We start from the raw sequence: 16848 nt of genomic DNA on the forward strand, positions 1-16848 counted from the left end.
GGCCAAATATGAAATTTTCAGCGTCATTTTTTGGAATTGATTTCAGCTTTTTGTGCTCTGTGTTGTTTCATTTGTTTGCTTATATGCCGCATATGAGCAGCAGAACATCATTTTAACAGAATGGAATCGACTGCAAACCAAGACTCGCCATTTGCTTACAGATCAGTCTGTTTGAGCAATAGTGAAGATATAAATAACTTAAGAAAATTAACCCTCAAATGCAAACAGTGCAACACTGGTTTGAATGAGTTGTTCATGAACATTACATGTGGTTGTATAGTTCAACACATATTCGCTGTATAAGTCTGTCAAATTCATCTTGGAGTTTAAATGTGGATTCAATATTTCTCTTTGATGATGTGCTTTAGCAGGTCTAATAACTGTTTCTGTATGATGTCAGTTGTACACACTTAATGGCACTTACCCAGCAACTCCTTTAATTTGTGCCTTTCAGCCAAGGCTTGTATTTGGGAAAGGAGTGCTGCGCTGCGGGACAGGGAGGCCCAACAGAGAAGCAAAGTGAGGGCTTCGGTACAAGAGAGAGGCTGTGGGTGGAGTGTTAGCCAGTCAGCCTGTTGGTTTACACTGAGAGCTGTCCCACGATGCTTCAGTACAGAGCAAAGGGTCTGCAGGAACACGTTGAGCTGAGCGGCCTTCACACGCGACCTGACAGGAGATCAAACAAACACTGATATCCTTGGCCAAAAGATGGTCAACATCAATCATATCATTTCGATGAATTATTAAGGTATAAGTCAAATGAGTTACTTCAAAATGTAGTTAAATCACATTAACACTGTCACTGTGATTGCCTACCACGGCCATTCATTTCTGGTGGTTAGGGAGCTTTACCTGAGGTGTCTGCTGATGGTTAATGCCACAGACAGGAATTCAGTGATGAGGGGGAGTGGGAGACACTTCACTGAGCTCTTGGGTTTCTCGTCGGTAGATGAAGAGGTCTTGGCTTCATCCACCTGCTTCTCCTTCTGCCCGAGGTTAGTAAACCAGAGCACATGGAGCAAATCTATGATGGCACCAAGCAGCTGCTGGTCCAGATTCCTAAAGAACGTAGACGTATGAAGAAAATAAGCAGCTGGCTGGAGATTCGTGTAGTAATATGAATGATAATGTCAAAATAAAGAGCCATAATTGGAATTCTCAAGCTTACTTTTTTTCAACCACCTGTATTATCCAGGTTAGCAGCCCAGAGCTCTTGGTGAGGTTATAAGCTGCTCTGGTCACACGGGCGGCCTGGCACAACACCCTGATTATCTGTGCCTAGTGGAAAGATACAGTTAAAATTAACTCATTTAGTCCCTTATGAAGTTTCACAGAGTATCTGGATTGTACTGCTCTTGTGTTGCAGCAGTGTGTACCTGGGAGTGTTCATCACACAGGGGGCTGCTGCTGAAAGCTAAAAGGGTCTGAAAGATGCCTTGTTGTTCACACAGTTCATAGCTGTGTCCATCACTTATCCCTTCCTCCAGCACACTCAGGATCCACTCACGTTCCATCTTATGCTGCAGAAAAGAAGCAGACAGTCAGTTGAACTCTCAACGCTTCAAACAAACAGATAGCTAAGTCTAGAAAAAACATGAGCTTAGCAAAACAAACAAATGAAGGTTAAATGTTGTTGGCACAAGAAGAGTTTAGTTTATCAATCATTTATTTTTTCAAGGTAGAAGCCTGTAAACATGAATGAGAAAACAAAGCAATGTTATTGCAGCAAACACACACACGTATAATCCTAATTACCTCTAAGTCAAAGCCATAAAATAGCTTGAAGAACTCTGGGACTCTTCTGAAGTCCAAACTCTGATGGGACAGCAGGAACCTGTTCAAAACCATGTACATGTGGTCCTCTGGGAAATATGGAAAAACAAGAAAAAGGTCAATGACTGGGAAAATAATGTTGTGAAGCAAGCAATACCAAAGCATATTCAGTATAAAGAAAGGTAAACAATAGGGTAATCAAAAATATAACAATTTAAACTTTTTTATAACACAGAGTTCCTTATCGGATCAGTAAAAGTCCTTAAAAAAAAGTCATGTTTTCAGGGATACACACCAGGTTTGAGCATCTGCTGAGCCACTTTGGCGATGTAGGTGGTCAAGACAAATGGAAGTCTTTGATTCTGCTGTCGGACCCCATTCCTCACTGTGTCCATCAGGTACAGCAACTGTTAAAAAACAAGCTCATAAGTGTTTCTGGATTTTTTTATCCACACATAATATTTAAATACCCCAACCCTTTACCTGTCTCTTCTCTCTGAAGCGAGCACCCTCCAGGTGGTGGTAGAAGCAGCTAAGCACATGATACGCTGCCGCTCTCACTTTAGTGTCGTAGCTACTCAGAGCCATTACAGTTAGTCCCAGGGCATGACTGGATACAAACTTGAGGCAGTCAATCACACACTCTGTGAAACAGGAGAAAATGTAACAGTTATAAAGTGGTATTTACATTAGCTGATAAAGAGCGATGACAACAAACGGCAATGCTATATATTCACCTGGCTGCAGAATGGTGCTGAACAGAGGCAAAAGAAAACGGGGATCATAGAAATTCCCAAGGTCCTCCACTGCATTGTTGTAGTACACCCGCTCTTATCATCCTATAAAAAGAGAAATATTGTATACTCGAGGTTCATCCAAATTATAATAAATATATTTCTCATGAATCCCTTTTTTACATATCAATTTCTGAGATTCTTGAGGTGGATGGAACTTTATTAGTGATGCTGAAATGAAGAACTACATTTTAACCCATTTACTTTGTCATGTTTATGTCCTGCTGTCACAATAGGGAATAAGAGACACACTTCAGTCTCACCTCAATTATTTCTCTGCTGTGAAAAAAAGGTTTTAGCAGGATAACATATTTCAAGTTGAATATTTATTTATTTAATTTTTTTTTAAAAGTTAGACAAAAATGTTGTGTACTGGACTTCTTCAATAACAATGTTCATATTGATTGTTGATGTAATACTCATTATGGCCGTTAGAGGCTTAAGTGAACCACTGCCCAATGTTTTACCAGATGAGATAAAAAATATCCATGCATGTACACATATATTCACCAATTGAAAGAAAAAACAAGGTTTGTGGTGCACAATGGCCCCTCTGGCCGAATGCAGTATTACAACAACAAATACTAAGAAAAATAATCATTTTTGTATTAACAGATGAAATAAGCTAATTTAGAAATATGTAGATATAAAAAAATGCCATCAAACAAAAACATTTTATATCTACCATTACTTAAATGTATAAACGCAAGAGAGAAAATCATTTTAGACTTTAAAAAAAATTATCATCTTGACTACACCTGAGGCCTGTACGACGAAGCCGGTTCAACATAACCTGGATATGTTTGAGTTATCCGGTTTACCTAATCCAAAACAAACGCGCTCTCGCTAGACGGTCCTGCGACGCTGGTTATCAACTCGTTAACTCAAGCCAGCCGTGTCCTATCTAGCTAGGTGCGCGTTCACATAAAAGCATGGTGGTATTTGGAGCATTCGACCAATCACAAACATGGAGAAGCATACCGACAGCACGTCACACTTCCTGAATGAAAAGTGAACTATAATATTAGACAAATATGAAGACGTTAAACTTTAAACATCCATGACTTAAACACTTTATCCAGGATAAAAGCCACATAGCTGCACCTGCAAGGTGAATACAGCTGGTAAAAGAAAAAGTGTTTGAATGCGTACATTAACAGGTTTATGATATCACTGCCCCGTCTAAAACACGATCTGACTTTAATTACATTTCACTCGAGTGTTTCGTCAACTTAATGTGATGCTTAAAATAATACTTCTGCATACAGTATGTGACACTGTGAGTGTTGCACGGCCAGATACAGCTCAGCTGACTCAGATAAGGAAATATATGATACATTATGATGTGATATGAATGATAATGGGACACATCGACGTCTGCACTCAGTGCCGCGGACTGTAGGCAACGTAATGTTACTTTGATCCGGTTACTATGTTAACTTGTGGCAGATATTAAAGTAAGCTTTCTTAACGCTAATGTTATATTAGTCAGATTGCTCTGAAGATGGGAGGTGATATTCTATGTATGGGAAACACTGTTATTTGTATTACTATTATAATACAATTCACGTGGCGGGGGGTCGCCAGTCTCTGGCACAGTTATTTTGGGGGTCGCGGGCTGAAAGGTTTGGGAACCCCAGCTCTAAACCCCTTTAAAGGGTAATTTCTTATGGTAAATGTTGTTTTGGAAATAAGATGTAAAAATAAATAAAAGTATGGACCTGCAGGATGATTTTGCGATGCTGTGGAAAGTGTGCAATGGTTTGGAGCATCCTGTCGGTGTTAAGCAGGGCCAACAGGTCCTCGAAGCTCTCTTGCTTCCACAGTGAAGCTCCGAGGCTTTTCCTGGTCTTGTGGTGCTCCACAGCTGCCGGGCCCCACAGGAAGGATCTGCAGTTAAAAACACAAATAAGCGATTGCAAAAAAACAAGTACCGTGTAGAATAAACCAAAATAAATGTAACTTACTGAAATTTCAGCAGACTGACATTGTTCTTTCATATTCCTGAAGGAGCAGTAATAGTTTCTGATCTGTAAACAAAGACAAGATGTAAGAGAAAAGAAGGACAACAACCACATAAACACAAAATGGATTCGATTTTACCTGAATTATTCAGGGAAACTCCATATGCTCCCAAAAGAACGACAAATTGATTGGTGTTACAGACGGCTGGGCATTTCTTCACCAAAGAGAGAAGTAGAGACACTAACGCCTCTGAAATGACAACAACATTATTGTGTTAGTGTTAAGTAATAAGATAAATAATTGAAGGATAAGGCTTTGTAATGTAGTGTTTTCTCTGTTCTATTTAGCTCCAGACACACCTTTAGCCTGACACCTGCTGTGCTCTTCATCCTCTTCCAACATGGTGGGCAGGAACAGAGAATGGCTGCTTGTCATCATGTAAAGGGTGGCTAAAGGAATCAGGTCCTTCTGGACTTCAGTGCCACCGTACATCACTCCCAACAGGTGGCTCAAAGTGTTCAGATAGCGGTGATCTCTGTACCGATATCTACAGGGAAGAATATATTTTAAGTATTTGATTAAAATAAATCTAATGAGAAGCTCTCGAACAAACATCTAGCAGAATTGAAACAATTATCTTACTTCAGTCCATTCTTGATAAAACTGTTCCATTCAGATGCAGTGATGTCTTCAGCTGATGTCTGTGTAAAAGAAACCGTATTATGATGCATGAAATAAAATATCAAATGAACAGTAGAGGAAAAACAGTGAGGAATATAAACCCACTAGCAGTCCTTGCAATCTCTCCAGGATGCTGTGCTCCTGCTCCAAACGGGCAGTAGCCGGATCTTTAGAATGACTGTAGGCCGCGATGAGACACTTGAGGGCAGCCGTGGTGACTGACTTCCTCCAGGTCTCTTGTTCCTCTGGACAACCATCCAGTTTCTCAGTGACAGCATCTACTAGTTGCCATCTGAAAGAGAAAACATTTAGCTAATACCTTGTGACACCAATTATTCACTCATAGTTAGTATAATATTTTTGAATTGATGAATACCTTTCAAAACTGTCAACTTTTTGAAGGGCATCGGGCAGTGTGTTGATCAAGCTCTTAGTGTCCTTGATGTTCGCTGACAGCCTGATCAGATTGGCTAGTGTTTCAGTCACCTGGGCTCCAGAGTCTTCCGTCAGGTTTCCCAGAACACATTGGGACAGTTTTGCCAGCAGTGCTTGCTTCAAAGCCATTACAACCTCTTTTTGCACTATAAAACACATCAATTGAGCATTTGTAAATAAATATACAACGGTAAATAGAAGGCAAAGAGTGACTTAAATATTGATGCTGTATGTAAAAAAGAGAACTTGTTTAAGTACAACCTTCTTGTGGTCTGGCGGGATCCTCTCTCCTTGCCACCTGCAGGTAGGTGTTGATAAGTGGAAGGAATGTTTCCGTCTGCTCTGAGAGCTTCTCCATGTTTGCTGGCTCGAGACACCACATTTCAAAGCAGAGGCGATGTGTGGAGCAGTTCTGCAGCAGGAGAGAGCTAATGGAAAGGGAGTCTGGGAGAGGAAACTGGAGACAGTGCAGCAGCACATCTGTGTGGATGAGTTTAGCACTGCCTGGCTCAGTGGACAGAGTCTGCAGCAGGAAGGCCTCCAGTGCGTGGCTGGAGCAGGACAGCAGGGTGCTCAGGCCATGGAGGTGGGCCTGAGACAGAAAGATGCCGTGGTCCTTGGAAGGGTTAGCTTTAGACTCTGTGAGGATGAGCAGAGCTGCATGACCATAGACACTCAGCTCGGCCTGCGCGCCCTCACTACTAGGAGAGATAAGGCTCCCGTGGGGGAGGAGTAGCAACTTGGAAACCACCTCTCTGAGGTTGCAGGAGTCCATGAAGCTGTGAAGAGACAGGAGGGCCTGGAAAGGTTGAGACTGTTTCTTTGGTGTCTGGGATCCCTTTTCCATCAGTTCCATGAGCACAGCTTTCTCTATCGCCTCCATATAGCTACAACTGAGCTCCAGGTGACCGAGATCACTTAGAGTAGGGGAGCATGTCTTCAGCAAGGTCAGAATGTCATCATTCAGCTGAGCGCACATGTGCTTCAGTCTGACGGGGTTCAGAGTGTGAGGAGGCAGAGCAGCCAGCTCCAGAGCCAGAAACCACTGCTGCAAACACGGATGCTTGAAGATGGAGCCAAGGACCGAAAAGAGGACCTATACACAGAGGGGCCCAAAAAGCATCAGTCATTTGGAAATCAGTAGAAATCAACTTATAACAGTGGTCACAGATTGAACAAAAAGTTTTTTCATTTTCCATCCAATGAAAGCCATAGTTAACAGTGCACTTTCCCACCTGCTCTTTATTGGCTTCTGCTGTGGACAACTGGCTGATTTCCAGGAAGAGGTCTGATCCTTCCTGGGAGTTCTCTGCTGCTGCTGGCTCACAGTGTGCAGATTCCTGAAAGCCTTGCAGCTTGCTCACCAAATCATGGAGTATTCCCATTAAAGTCTTCAGATGGGCGGTTCCTATGTCTTTGGGGAACTGTGCAGAAGATCAAGATGTGTTGAGTACATTTTCAAATCAATCATATACTGATTAGTAATCTTGTTGTGCTCTTACCGTGGCAAGGTTTTCCACTGTTGATCTTATGTAGAGTAATATCTGCTTAGTTGCTACTGGAAAATCATCAATCAACATTGAAGCTAGAGTTCCTTCCACATTGTTCCTGAATGCGTCCTCTAGCAGAGCGCTTGGACCTTGGCTATATGCAGACTCCATCAGTGCGCTGAATGAAATGGGGGTCGAGGATCCCTTTGAATGGTGTTCAGAGGATTTGAACTGCAACAAAAGAGCAGCATTGTTGTTGTTATTGTAAGGAATTACAAGAATGTCACTCTTTCAGTTAAACAATCTCTTGCTTCCACCAAATACTGACCAGTTCCTCTCGGCTTTGCTGAGGAAGCCATTTGGAGTAATACTGATGAAGGTGTATGATGGAGGGATGAGGAGGAGCGGAGAGTTCCGTGGACACGAGCTCTTTGTCGTACTGCAGCAGAGCCAGGCAGAGCGGGAGAGGCTCTCTCTGACAGTGCAACACATCTGAAAGCACCGCAGACAAGTACTCATGTACCACCCCTGAGGAAAAAAGGCAGATGATGATAATTATTATACGATTCTAAACAATAGTTTTGTAATCCTCATAATATAGAAAACACTTTAAAGTATAAACGGCAGGCCTTTTACTGAATTTTGTTTGACTTTCTTAAAGCACAGATTTAAAAGGTCCCATGTCATGGCCATTTCTACTGATCATGATTCCATTGTTGAGGTCTACTAGAATAGATTTATATTCAATGCTCCAAACTCACAGGTCTCAAACAGCATCTCTGTGTAGTCTGTGTATTCACTCTCTGTCCTACACGGCTTGTTGGAGCTCCTCCCCCTCCCCCCTATGAGCCCACTGTGCTCTGATTGGTCAGCTCGCCCACTGTGCTCTGATTGGTCAGCTCACCGTTACAGCGGAACATCAGTGGTTATGTGTCTCAATGGCGTTAGCAACCAGAAAATGACACCAGTAATGACAAACAGATGAGAATGCTGCGTGGGGTCTGGGTGCCGTGTTGGCGGGACGTTGCGAGGCTCGCTGCTGTGAGGAGCGGACAGTGTGAGCTGGATTACTGGTGTGGTTTCCTGGACACCGCGAAACTCAGCCTGAGCACACACTCGTAGCCAGGCTGAGAAATCCGCGGAGCTGCGGCTGAGAAAATATAAGGCTGAGTGAGTGTGAGACCAATTTCATCTGGACCAACCGCGTAGCCATTACGTCACTTAGACCCTTACGTCACTACGACCCAGGTAGAAAAAAATGGAAAAAGAAAAATCTCCAAAGGACAGTAGGGGTGTTGAAAAGAATCGTTTCTACGATGCATTGCGATGCGGACGTGGACGATTCGGTCTCGATGCAGTGACGGAAGATAATCGGTTATAGAGTAGTAACGTTGCTTCCTGATTTTCCGGCCGCGGCTTTACTATAACATTTTTTCTGTCACTTTAATATCAAATCGGTCGGTGACGCAGAGATCAGGGAACAGACGTGACAGCGGCACAGCAACACGGAGCAGTCTGCTTTATCCACCAACACAAGAACACCAGTCCAGAACCGACAGCAGAAGGACCCGCTCTCAATCACTCCGTGTCAGAGACACAGGGTCCCTGTGTCTCTGAGCCGCAGCGACACGGAGTGTGACAGGGATTTATGTTTTTCAAAAATAATCGCGTTACAATCATGTCAGGTTTTTGGTGGATTTAATTAAGTCTTGGATTGCAAAGTATGAATGTCCTCTAGCAATTTTCAGACGATATATACGTGTGTAAAGTTTGTGAAGGCAGGAGGAAAAAGCTTCCGCGATCACCGTCTCCTCTCCGTTCCTCCAAGCCCCGCCCCCTCCCTGAAAATAATGAGTGACATGCTGATAGTGACCCGATAGAAACTTTGTTATTCACTTAATCACTGAGATATAATGAAGCTAACTTAATCTCATACATTCATGGGATTTATGTAACAGTAAGACAGAGAATGTAAGTGTGCACCCACATGCAGTATTTTTGTTTGTATATGCTATTGTAAATACTCCTGTTGTCTGCTGTGTTCAGACTCAAGTCCTGTGTGTGATCCTCATTCAGGACATTCAGTGTCCTTTCTTAACAGAAGACTGTTGCTAGAAGCTGCAGCTAGACTGCAGAAGCATTAGCTTTTTGTTTTTGAGGATGGAACAACTTCACACACGGAGGCTAGACCTATACAATTCATTTATTTTGGTTTATAAATTAATGTCAAGACATTTATGTTATTGATTTCTGAAGCACTTTCTAAATAATAAAAAGAGAGTTCATATGTATTTACTGCATGTATGCATTGATGAAAAATAAGCCATGTGCAGTAATATAGAAAATTGAGGATGCTACGCATTGGTATGAATCGTGATGCACCGTGATGCACCGGGATATCGAACCGAATCGAATCGTTGACAGGATAATCGTAATCGAATCGAATCGTGAGACCAGTGAAGATGCACAGCCCTAACGGACAGGTCTTTTCTGTGTTAGAGTTGTACTCGCTACAGGGTGTAGTTTGAGGGTTTGTGACTCTGCAGACCGTTTACATGCAGAAAAAGCGTATGATATTAGTTGATATGCTCACAATCTGTGCTGTTGTATTTGCTTTAAAGTGTCTCTACTGTAGGCTATTTTTATTATATGTACAGCACTTTGGCTCGACCAAAAATCGTTTATAAATGTGCTATATAAATAAAACTTGATTTGATTTGCATCTCGATATAGCTTCTTTCCTAACCACAAATACATCCTGACAATTTATTGGCGTCGCACGTTAACATTAAAATAGACACTACAATCATAGGCCTTCTAGATTAACGTACTAGCGTTGAACTCGATTTAAGCTAGCAGCTAACAAATCCAATCAAGCCATGTTTGACGCTACTGACCGACCAACTTTGAACAAATCAGTTGCTTAGGTTAATTAAGGTTTCTATAAGATTAGTAATCTGACAAATAAGCCAGGGTTGACGTTTAGCCCAACATTTGTTTGCGTTAGCCTTCGTCTTTAGCTCTATGGACTGGGCTATAACACGAGCAAACTGTACCTCCATGTTGAACGCGTTCACTGCATCCATGACGATCCGATATAATTAAAACCAGTTGACGAACGTTTGTATTTTGTTGCTCTACCCACTCATAACCAAGTGTGGTTATACAACGTTATCTAACAACATAAAGAACAACGTTGAAATGCTCTATTTTGGTTGTAATGCGCTCACATAGCTAGTCTAAGATCGGCTATGCTAAGAGTTGCTACTAGCTTCGCGGTTCCACCCCTTGCGTCCTTCAGCGTAAAATGTCACGAGGTAATAATGCTGCCTTCATGATAATCGGAAAATTGGCGTCTCCCATTTAGTTGACCGAATAATTTCACTTTACACTTTTTCTACTGTAATGGCAGGGGATGATGTGCTTTAGATGGGTTTCTTTTAATGAGGGAGGGACACAGATTATTATAGACAGTGGACACAGATTATTATAGACAGTGGACACGGGTTTTATTATCATAGGAAATGAAAAAAATGTATGATAATGTATGTCGAGACACATTGAATCAACCGAAATGATCAAACAATAATAAACAAATGTAAATGTCCCTTCTAATAAATAAGGGGTATTTGTTATTTGAGGATTGATTTCATTCGAATGTAATCCTCAACACAAGTTGTCATTCTTCAATCGAAATGTTTACAAGATTACCGAGGAACATTGAAAGCAGCGTGTCTGCGTATTTATCCTAGTTTGGATAAGCACCGGTTTTTCCTGTTCACACCGCAGCGGAGCCGGATCAACCTCCTGAACAACAACAAGCCCACGTTTTGTACATAACGATGGAAAACCCCAAACTTAACAAGCAGCAGTGGTCCACTGAAGAGACCAGCTACCTACTGGAAATCTGGTCTTCCCAAGAGGTACAGAGGAAGCTGGAGGGGAGCACGCGGTCCAAAGCAATGTTTCAGCATTTGCAGCGAGAGATGGCAACCGCTGGTTTTGACCGTACCGTGGAACAGATTTGCAACAAACTGAAAAAAGTTAAGAAGGATTATTGGGACCAAAAGCGAGACCTCGGACGGACTAGTGGCAGCGGTCGTCCGAAAACAAGTCCACATTATAACTTGCTAGACTCTGTCCTCGGAGACAGACCGACGAATGGTTTTGGATCCACAGTTAACTCGCTCTCTCTCGAGTCGATTGTGTTGGACGAGACGAAGAATGCGCGGAGCTCATCTGATGCTGGTGAGTTATGCATTACTGATTTGTTTTATTTGTGACTTTTAGTTTTACAACATAAACTAAACCATGTAGCTATCGACAGACCTGGCAATAATAGCTAAAGTTGACCTACTACAGCTACCGGGTTTCCGCCATTTCCGCGCGGTTTGGCTAATCATGAAGCAGGCACGTAAACGGTTACGTCATGACGCAAACGATGACGCAACACAACTCGGGCTCTGAGCGGTGTGAACAAAACGGGACGGGAGCTGAAAAGAAAAACCGGTACCAGAGCCAGTAGAGCGCAAGAACGGGAGAACTATCGGTGGACTTCGTTCGGTCCATCTCGATGCTTAAAAGGAAGGCCCCCTCACAATGTCCACTAGCCGCCAGTATTGGTCAATGAGTGAAACAAAAGCCTTGCTAAACATATGGGCTGACGAAGATGTGCAGCAACAAATGGAGGGCGCATGTCTCAAGGAAGAAGTCAGTCAGTTCATGGTAGAAGAGTTGGCAAAGTTAGGTATCCAGCGCACAACCACCCAAGTGAGGGAAAAACTCAAAAAGATGAGACATATGTATAAGACATCTAAGATCAATGGACGAAAACCTTTCCCTTTTTTCAAATTAATGGATAGTGTGCTCGGAAGACGAGGTGGGTCAGAGGGTGAGCTGGGGACCAGTGAAACTCCCATAGGCCTTATAGCTCCTTGGGAGCCAGAAGCAGAAGGTAACTTCACCTTTGGACAATGGCTTGTTTTCTCAGATGAAATGTATGGTCTGGGACTTTAGATAAATATACTAACAAAAAAGAATAGAGAATCCTCAATTTACATACCTTTTACCTTATGTCTCCTTAATTAAATGTATAAAACTGCTGCAGGTCCAATTATGTGTATGTTCAAAGCAGGGCTTATACTCTAGCACGGTGCTTCACGCCTTCAAATATTGTATGCAAGCAACCGAGAGAGTTAACATTTAACACAATTTCTCTGGCACTACTGATCAGTGTCAAATGTAACTATTGATTTAACCAATGGCCTTTGTTCTTAACAGTCAAATCCAACACTACAGAGAGCGGCTGGTCCTCTGCCTTTAAAAGAAGAGTCAGAACAGGTAAGTCAAACTAGTCCTGTCCCCCGGACTCCCCTGGTGTTTCAGTTAGGCTCCCTCCCAATTTATATCAAACTTGAGAATTGTTGTAATGCAGGGGCGTCCAAACCTTTTTCACCGAGGGCCACATACGAAAAATATACAAAGCGCTGGGCCACTCACTTGAGGTATATTGCCTCATAGGTTCAGTTATAAGTTAGCAAAATCAATCAAATGTAGGTACATGATGCTTGTGAGTGTTGGCAGCTCATCCCTTAAAACAGAAGCCTCCGATTGATTATAATAAGGAGAAATAGGAAGGGTGTATTTCAAGCTTGTTATGTAAACAGGTCATTGGGTTTTTTTCTTATCAACTAAGATATGTTAGGAAATGTTTCCAACTTTAATTGACTGAATTTATTTGAAAAGTGGTCTTATTAACAAATGAATACTACTGTGTAATAATGTATGTTTACATTTACAGTTAATAAGTACAATATTAGAAAAGCACAAGTTTTATTTGTGGGACATATTCCATTGTACTTTTTTAATTTGCTGAGGGCCGATTCAAAATGGGCCGCATTTGGCCCCTGGGCCGTAGTTTGGACACCCCTGCTGTAATGCTTTAAGTAAAAAGAAGCACTAAAACACCCCTGGATTCCATTGAAACCTATTAATTGCAATTGATATAAGGTTAATTCATTATCTGAATCAGGTTCACATGGATATTGGACCATAACATATGATAGCCTGCTATAAGTAATGGGAAACGTTTTTTTATTAAAAAAGCATTTGAAACAACGCAGATGATTGACAGGTTCTCTGTTCTTGCAGTTGCTCAAAAACGGAAGGCAGACAGTGACTCTACAAAAGAGTTTCTCAGTGCTATGACAGAGTGTCACAGGCAGTGGCTGGAGATGGAGCAGGAGCAGAGGAGGGAGGAGTGGGAGAGGGAAGCTCAGCTGAGGCGTGAGGAGATGCAGCAGGAGCTGGCGCTACGTCGAGAGGAAGCAGAAAGAGAGGAGACACTGAGGCGCGAGGAGATGGAGGCTCGAAGTAAAGACAGTGAGCTGCTGACCTCTTGCCTGATGCAGATTGCAAAGATTATTTCAAAGGACCCTGCTGCTTTGTAATGTCCTATGCCTTTTCTTGTGAATTATTGATTTTTGTTGCCAGGATAGCAATGGACCAATGGTATTTGACTTATTAAAAGCTTGTATTTGTATTAAATGAGTCGATGTACAACCCAACAGCCTAGAACTAGTTTTGTTTAGAGTTTTACCACTGAGAAGTGTGCACGTCATATAGCTCATTGTATCGTTTTTTTTATGTGTTGGCAAAATATTTCAGTGGAATTCCAATGAGTATAGGTACAAGTGAAATGCATTTTTTTTGTAAGATTTTAGTTTATTTGTCTAAACCGTTCCGTAACTTTGAAAAAAAACACCGCAGCATACTGTAAGTAAAGGCACTCAGCAAATTATATGTATGAAGATATTTATTTGTGGTTTATACAATCTCTCTCTGGCACAGGTATACAAAGTTAACAGTCAATAACAAGTTGTCTTTAATTGATGAAATAAAGACATATCCAACAACTCAGATGCATGGAAAATGATGGCCACCTTTGTTGATGTAAGGGTGGGGAGTAAAATGTGAGGAGATTATTCTGCACTGTCCTGTATCAGCTGCAGCAAATCATCTAATGACTCTGCGTCACCATTCTGTTGAGGGTTTTCATCAACAGTCTGAAGTGGCTCTTGACCGATCCAGTCTGGAAGGCACATATCGTTGTTTTTCTCACAGAGATTATGAAGCACACAACATGTCTCTACCATGTCCTTGACAATCTCCACATTGCAGTCATTTCGTCTGCTCAAGCACCTCCACCTACCGTTCAGCCTCTCAAAAGCATAATGGGCCACACTGCGCGCTGCAATAATCTGAGTATTAAGCAGCTCTTGCTCTGCAGTCAGTCCGCTTGTGTTAGTGCTTGGTTTGAGAAGCCAGTTTTTAGAAGGATATCCAGCATCACCAATAACAACACAGCTATTGTCAGTTCTACAGACATTGTGCATCCTGGTGGAGAAATCCTCACATACCAATAGCTCTCCATTGTTGTCATTCACCCACGTTGGGCAGCTCATGCTCAGGTCCCAGAACAGGCCTTTGTCATCAACAACTGCTTGAAATAAGATAGCAAGATAACTTTCTCTATCAGGTTTCTCAGAGTTGAGATGTGGCGGTCTGCTGATGGTGATGTTCATGCTGTCAAGTACTCCAATACACTGAGGAATCTGATATGTGTGATGGAAACATTCTTCAATGTTCTCAAGCTGAAATGTGTTGGGCGTCACAACAAGCTGCGGTTTAAGCACTTCAATGACCACTGTGCAAAACTCATGCACACAGTGGCAAACAGACGCCACCCCCACAGCAAAGAGATCTGCCACAGTTCTGTAGTCACAGGGGTGGGCCAATTTATAGAGAGTCAACGCCACTCTCTTCTCTAAGGGGATGCAGAGGCGATAATTGGTGTCCTGCCTCTTCAACTGTGGATTTAACGTCGCGCAGAGGTAGGAGAAGGTCTCTCTCGATACTCTAAAATGCTGCAGCCATTCGTGATCTGTGAAAGTAGCTGCTGTGTTCTCCCACCAGTCGCTGGTCCGTGGGTGAAGCCACACTTTGGGTCTTTGTCGCCTGTGATCCCTCAAGAACTGATGTGTTATCTGGTTGGAATGGGAAGACAAGCAAGTGTTTAGCACTGGAAGTGAGGACAGGAAATAACTGAAAGCACACAGTGTGGCCCTGCAATTCATTATTAAAAGTAGTAACAACGACAGTGTATTTGCTAAATGTCCTTTGACAATGGTGATATCTTTAATGTGTTTAATAAAGCACTTTCAATTGGCTTGTTTAAATGTGCCACATATATAAACTTGCCTTGCATTTCTTGCGCACAAAAATATACTTGCATCATCTGACATTTTATCATTATGGTGAAGGACCTGTTCTATTAGAATACAGAGACTCACCGGACCATGGGGAAATTACTTCGGAGAGGACTGTTAGCTCATTTGCTCTTTTTTTTTGTTTATGGACTTTTCCTATTTTATATTTTCATAATTCTGCAGATTTTTATTGAAAATAGATGAATACATTATTTTTGTCATGTGACTCCAAAATAATAAATACTAGTATTAACCTGCTACACTTGGCAAGTAGGGCACATCCACATGTTTTTAAAATTACATTGTTCTTTAATGAAAATGATTCCTATAAAATTGACCACTAACTTGTAATAAACTATTGTTATGAAAAAGAAAAAACACTCAAATCTATTCAAAACAGGCTAATTAAAAATATTCTCCAGATAAAACACAACTGTATGGTGGTGGTCCCCGAGTGAACTAGACTAGATTCTTTAAAGTCCAAATACATCATGGAAGTCTAGGATAGATTTAACTAATGTGGCAAAGTTAAGGATAAGACTAGAGTGAGTACAAATTGTCCCAGATCTTACCGCTTTCATCCATGCGTCATGAGAACAGAGGCGACGCAGTTTACTCCGTTTGTAGACTTTTTCTCTCAGCCTCCATGTTTCGCGGAGCTTCTTGAGGCGCAGCCGCTGAAATGCGAGCAGCTTCAGGCGGCGCTTCTGTCGCCGAGCCTCGGCCTGGCTGTCCTGGGACTGCCTCGTTCTGCACCAGGCGATAACCGGGAGGAACACATCGGCGGCTTCCATGCTGTACTTTTTGTATAGAATATTAAGTTACTTTCTATGTCATTTTGGACAACATTACTGTATCTATACGATACGGACTCGTGAAAAACACTGATCGGAGGCTCATCAATAGGACCGGAAATGTAGACGGATGATGATAACACTTCCATCTGCAGTAAAGCAAGACTGACGCCCCCTAGTGTTCCGGAGTTTGAAATACCATGACTTTTTAAACTCTTAAAGCCAAATATCCAACACATTTGACATAAAAGTAAAGATAACCAAGTACTAATTATATATCTTCTATACAAATGTTGCCGAGCAATGCAACAGGAACTTGGACACCATAGTAGGAATTGTCATTATCTACATTTTGCCCGAGTTGTTTTCTTGCCTGCTATTGAATGACCATATGCACTCATGTGGATAACCTGTCAACTGCATGCTTCTGGAATAAAAATAAGTCTGCAGAACTGACTAGATGAAACACAACTGAAGCTGAGCAGACAGACATAATGCAGGTGAGGAAAGGAGGGATTTTTCCTCCAGGCTTGATGAATTGCAGACCGACTTTCTAGTTGTTAGAAACAACATTTCAGCATAGTTAAATGGTTATCAGTTTTCACTGTCAACATTTTGGAATAGAACAGTTATTCCACTCAAAAAATTA

At 41.9% G+C, this 16848-nt stretch overlaps 3 protein-coding genes across 4 annotated transcripts; 1 reads left to right on the forward strand and 2 right to left on the reverse strand.

Moving 5' to 3' along the window:
- Nucleotides 1-228: 228 nt before the first annotated feature.
- Nucleotides 229-7915, reverse strand: LOC139434936 (nucleolar pre-ribosomal-associated protein 1-like). Its single transcript, XM_071205156.1, has 18 exons — nucleotides 7900-7915; nucleotides 7467-7666; nucleotides 6884-7072; nucleotides 5910-6744; nucleotides 5590-5794; nucleotides 5319-5505; nucleotides 5175-5233; nucleotides 4892-5079; nucleotides 4555-4597; nucleotides 4289-4457; nucleotides 2511-2601; nucleotides 2257-2417; nucleotides 2069-2180; nucleotides 1756-1862; nucleotides 1377-1520; nucleotides 1169-1278; nucleotides 853-1059; nucleotides 229-666 (listed from the first exon to the last, which is right to left on the reverse strand). The coding sequence occupies exons 1-18, from the start codon at nucleotides 7913-7915 to the stop codon at nucleotides 411-413; spliced, it is 3279 nt and encodes a 1092-aa protein (XP_071061257.1). The 3' UTR covers nucleotides 229-410.
- Nucleotides 7916-10891: 2976 nt separating this feature from the next.
- LOC117457840 (uncharacterized) lies at nucleotides 10892-14056 on the forward strand. 2 transcript variants are annotated; one of them, XM_034098080.2, is made up of 3 exons: nucleotides 10892-11386; nucleotides 12419-12478; nucleotides 13289-14056. In XM_034098080.2, the coding sequence occupies exons 1-3, from the start codon at nucleotides 10981-10983 to the stop codon at nucleotides 13585-13587; spliced, it is 765 nt and encodes a 254-aa protein (XP_033953971.1). In that variant the 5' UTR covers nucleotides 10892-10980; the 3' UTR covers nucleotides 13588-14056. The 2 variants fall into 2 exon arrangements, with proteins under 2 accessions (XP_033953971.1, XP_033953974.1); XM_034098083.1 differs by lacking the exon at nucleotides 10892-11386 and adding an exon at nucleotides 11661-12092.
- Nucleotides 14057-14118: 62 nt separating this feature from the next.
- LOC117457839 (uncharacterized) lies at nucleotides 14119-16337 on the reverse strand. The gene is made up of 2 exons (XM_034098079.2): nucleotides 15978-16337; nucleotides 14119-15183 (listed from the first exon to the last, which is right to left on the reverse strand). The coding sequence occupies exons 1-2, from the start codon at nucleotides 16197-16199 to the stop codon at nucleotides 14119-14121; spliced, it is 1287 nt and encodes a 428-aa protein (XP_033953970.1). The 5' UTR covers nucleotides 16200-16337.
- Between the last annotated feature and the right edge of the window lie 511 nt (nucleotides 16338-16848).

Source organism: Pseudochaenichthys georgianus, chromosome 13 (genome assembly GCF_902827115.2).
Source record: "Pseudochaenichthys georgianus chromosome 13, fPseGeo1.2, whole genome shotgun sequence".
Classification (NCBI taxonomy): domain Eukaryota; kingdom Metazoa; phylum Chordata; class Actinopteri; order Perciformes; family Channichthyidae; genus Pseudochaenichthys; species Pseudochaenichthys georgianus.

Excerpts from the sequence above, each read along its gene's own strand:
- LOC139434936 (XM_071205156.1), bottom strand. Across the intron at positions 5,795-5,909 it reads TCCCGCCAGACCACAAGAAG|TGCAAAAAGAGGTTGTAATG; the intron begins GTTGTACTTAAA and ends TGTGTTTTATAG. Across the intron at positions 1,521-1,755 it reads TTTATGGCTTTGACTTAGAG|CATAAGATGGAACGTGAGTG; the intron begins GTAATTAGGATT and ends TCTTTTCTGCAG.
- LOC117457840 (XM_034098080.2), top strand. The coding sequence starts at position 10,981 with ATGGAAAACCCCAAACTTAACAAGCAGCAGTGGTCCACTGAAGAGACC. Across the intron at positions 11,387-12,418 it reads GCGGAGCTCATCTGATGCTG|TCAAATCCAACACTACAGAG; the intron begins GTGAGTTATGCA and ends TGTTCTTAACAG. Across the intron at positions 12,479-13,288 it reads TAAAAGAAGAGTCAGAACAG|TTGCTCAAAAACGGAAGGCA; the intron begins GTAAGTCAAACT and ends CTGTTCTTGCAG.
- LOC117457839 (XM_034098079.2), bottom strand. The coding sequence starts at position 16,199 with ATGGAAGCCGCCGATGTGTTCCTCCCGGTTATCGCCTGGTGCAGAACG. Across the intron at positions 15,184-15,977 it reads ATGACGCATGGATGAAAGCG|ATAACACATCAGTTCTTGAG; the intron begins GTAAGATCTGGG and ends CATTCCAACCAG.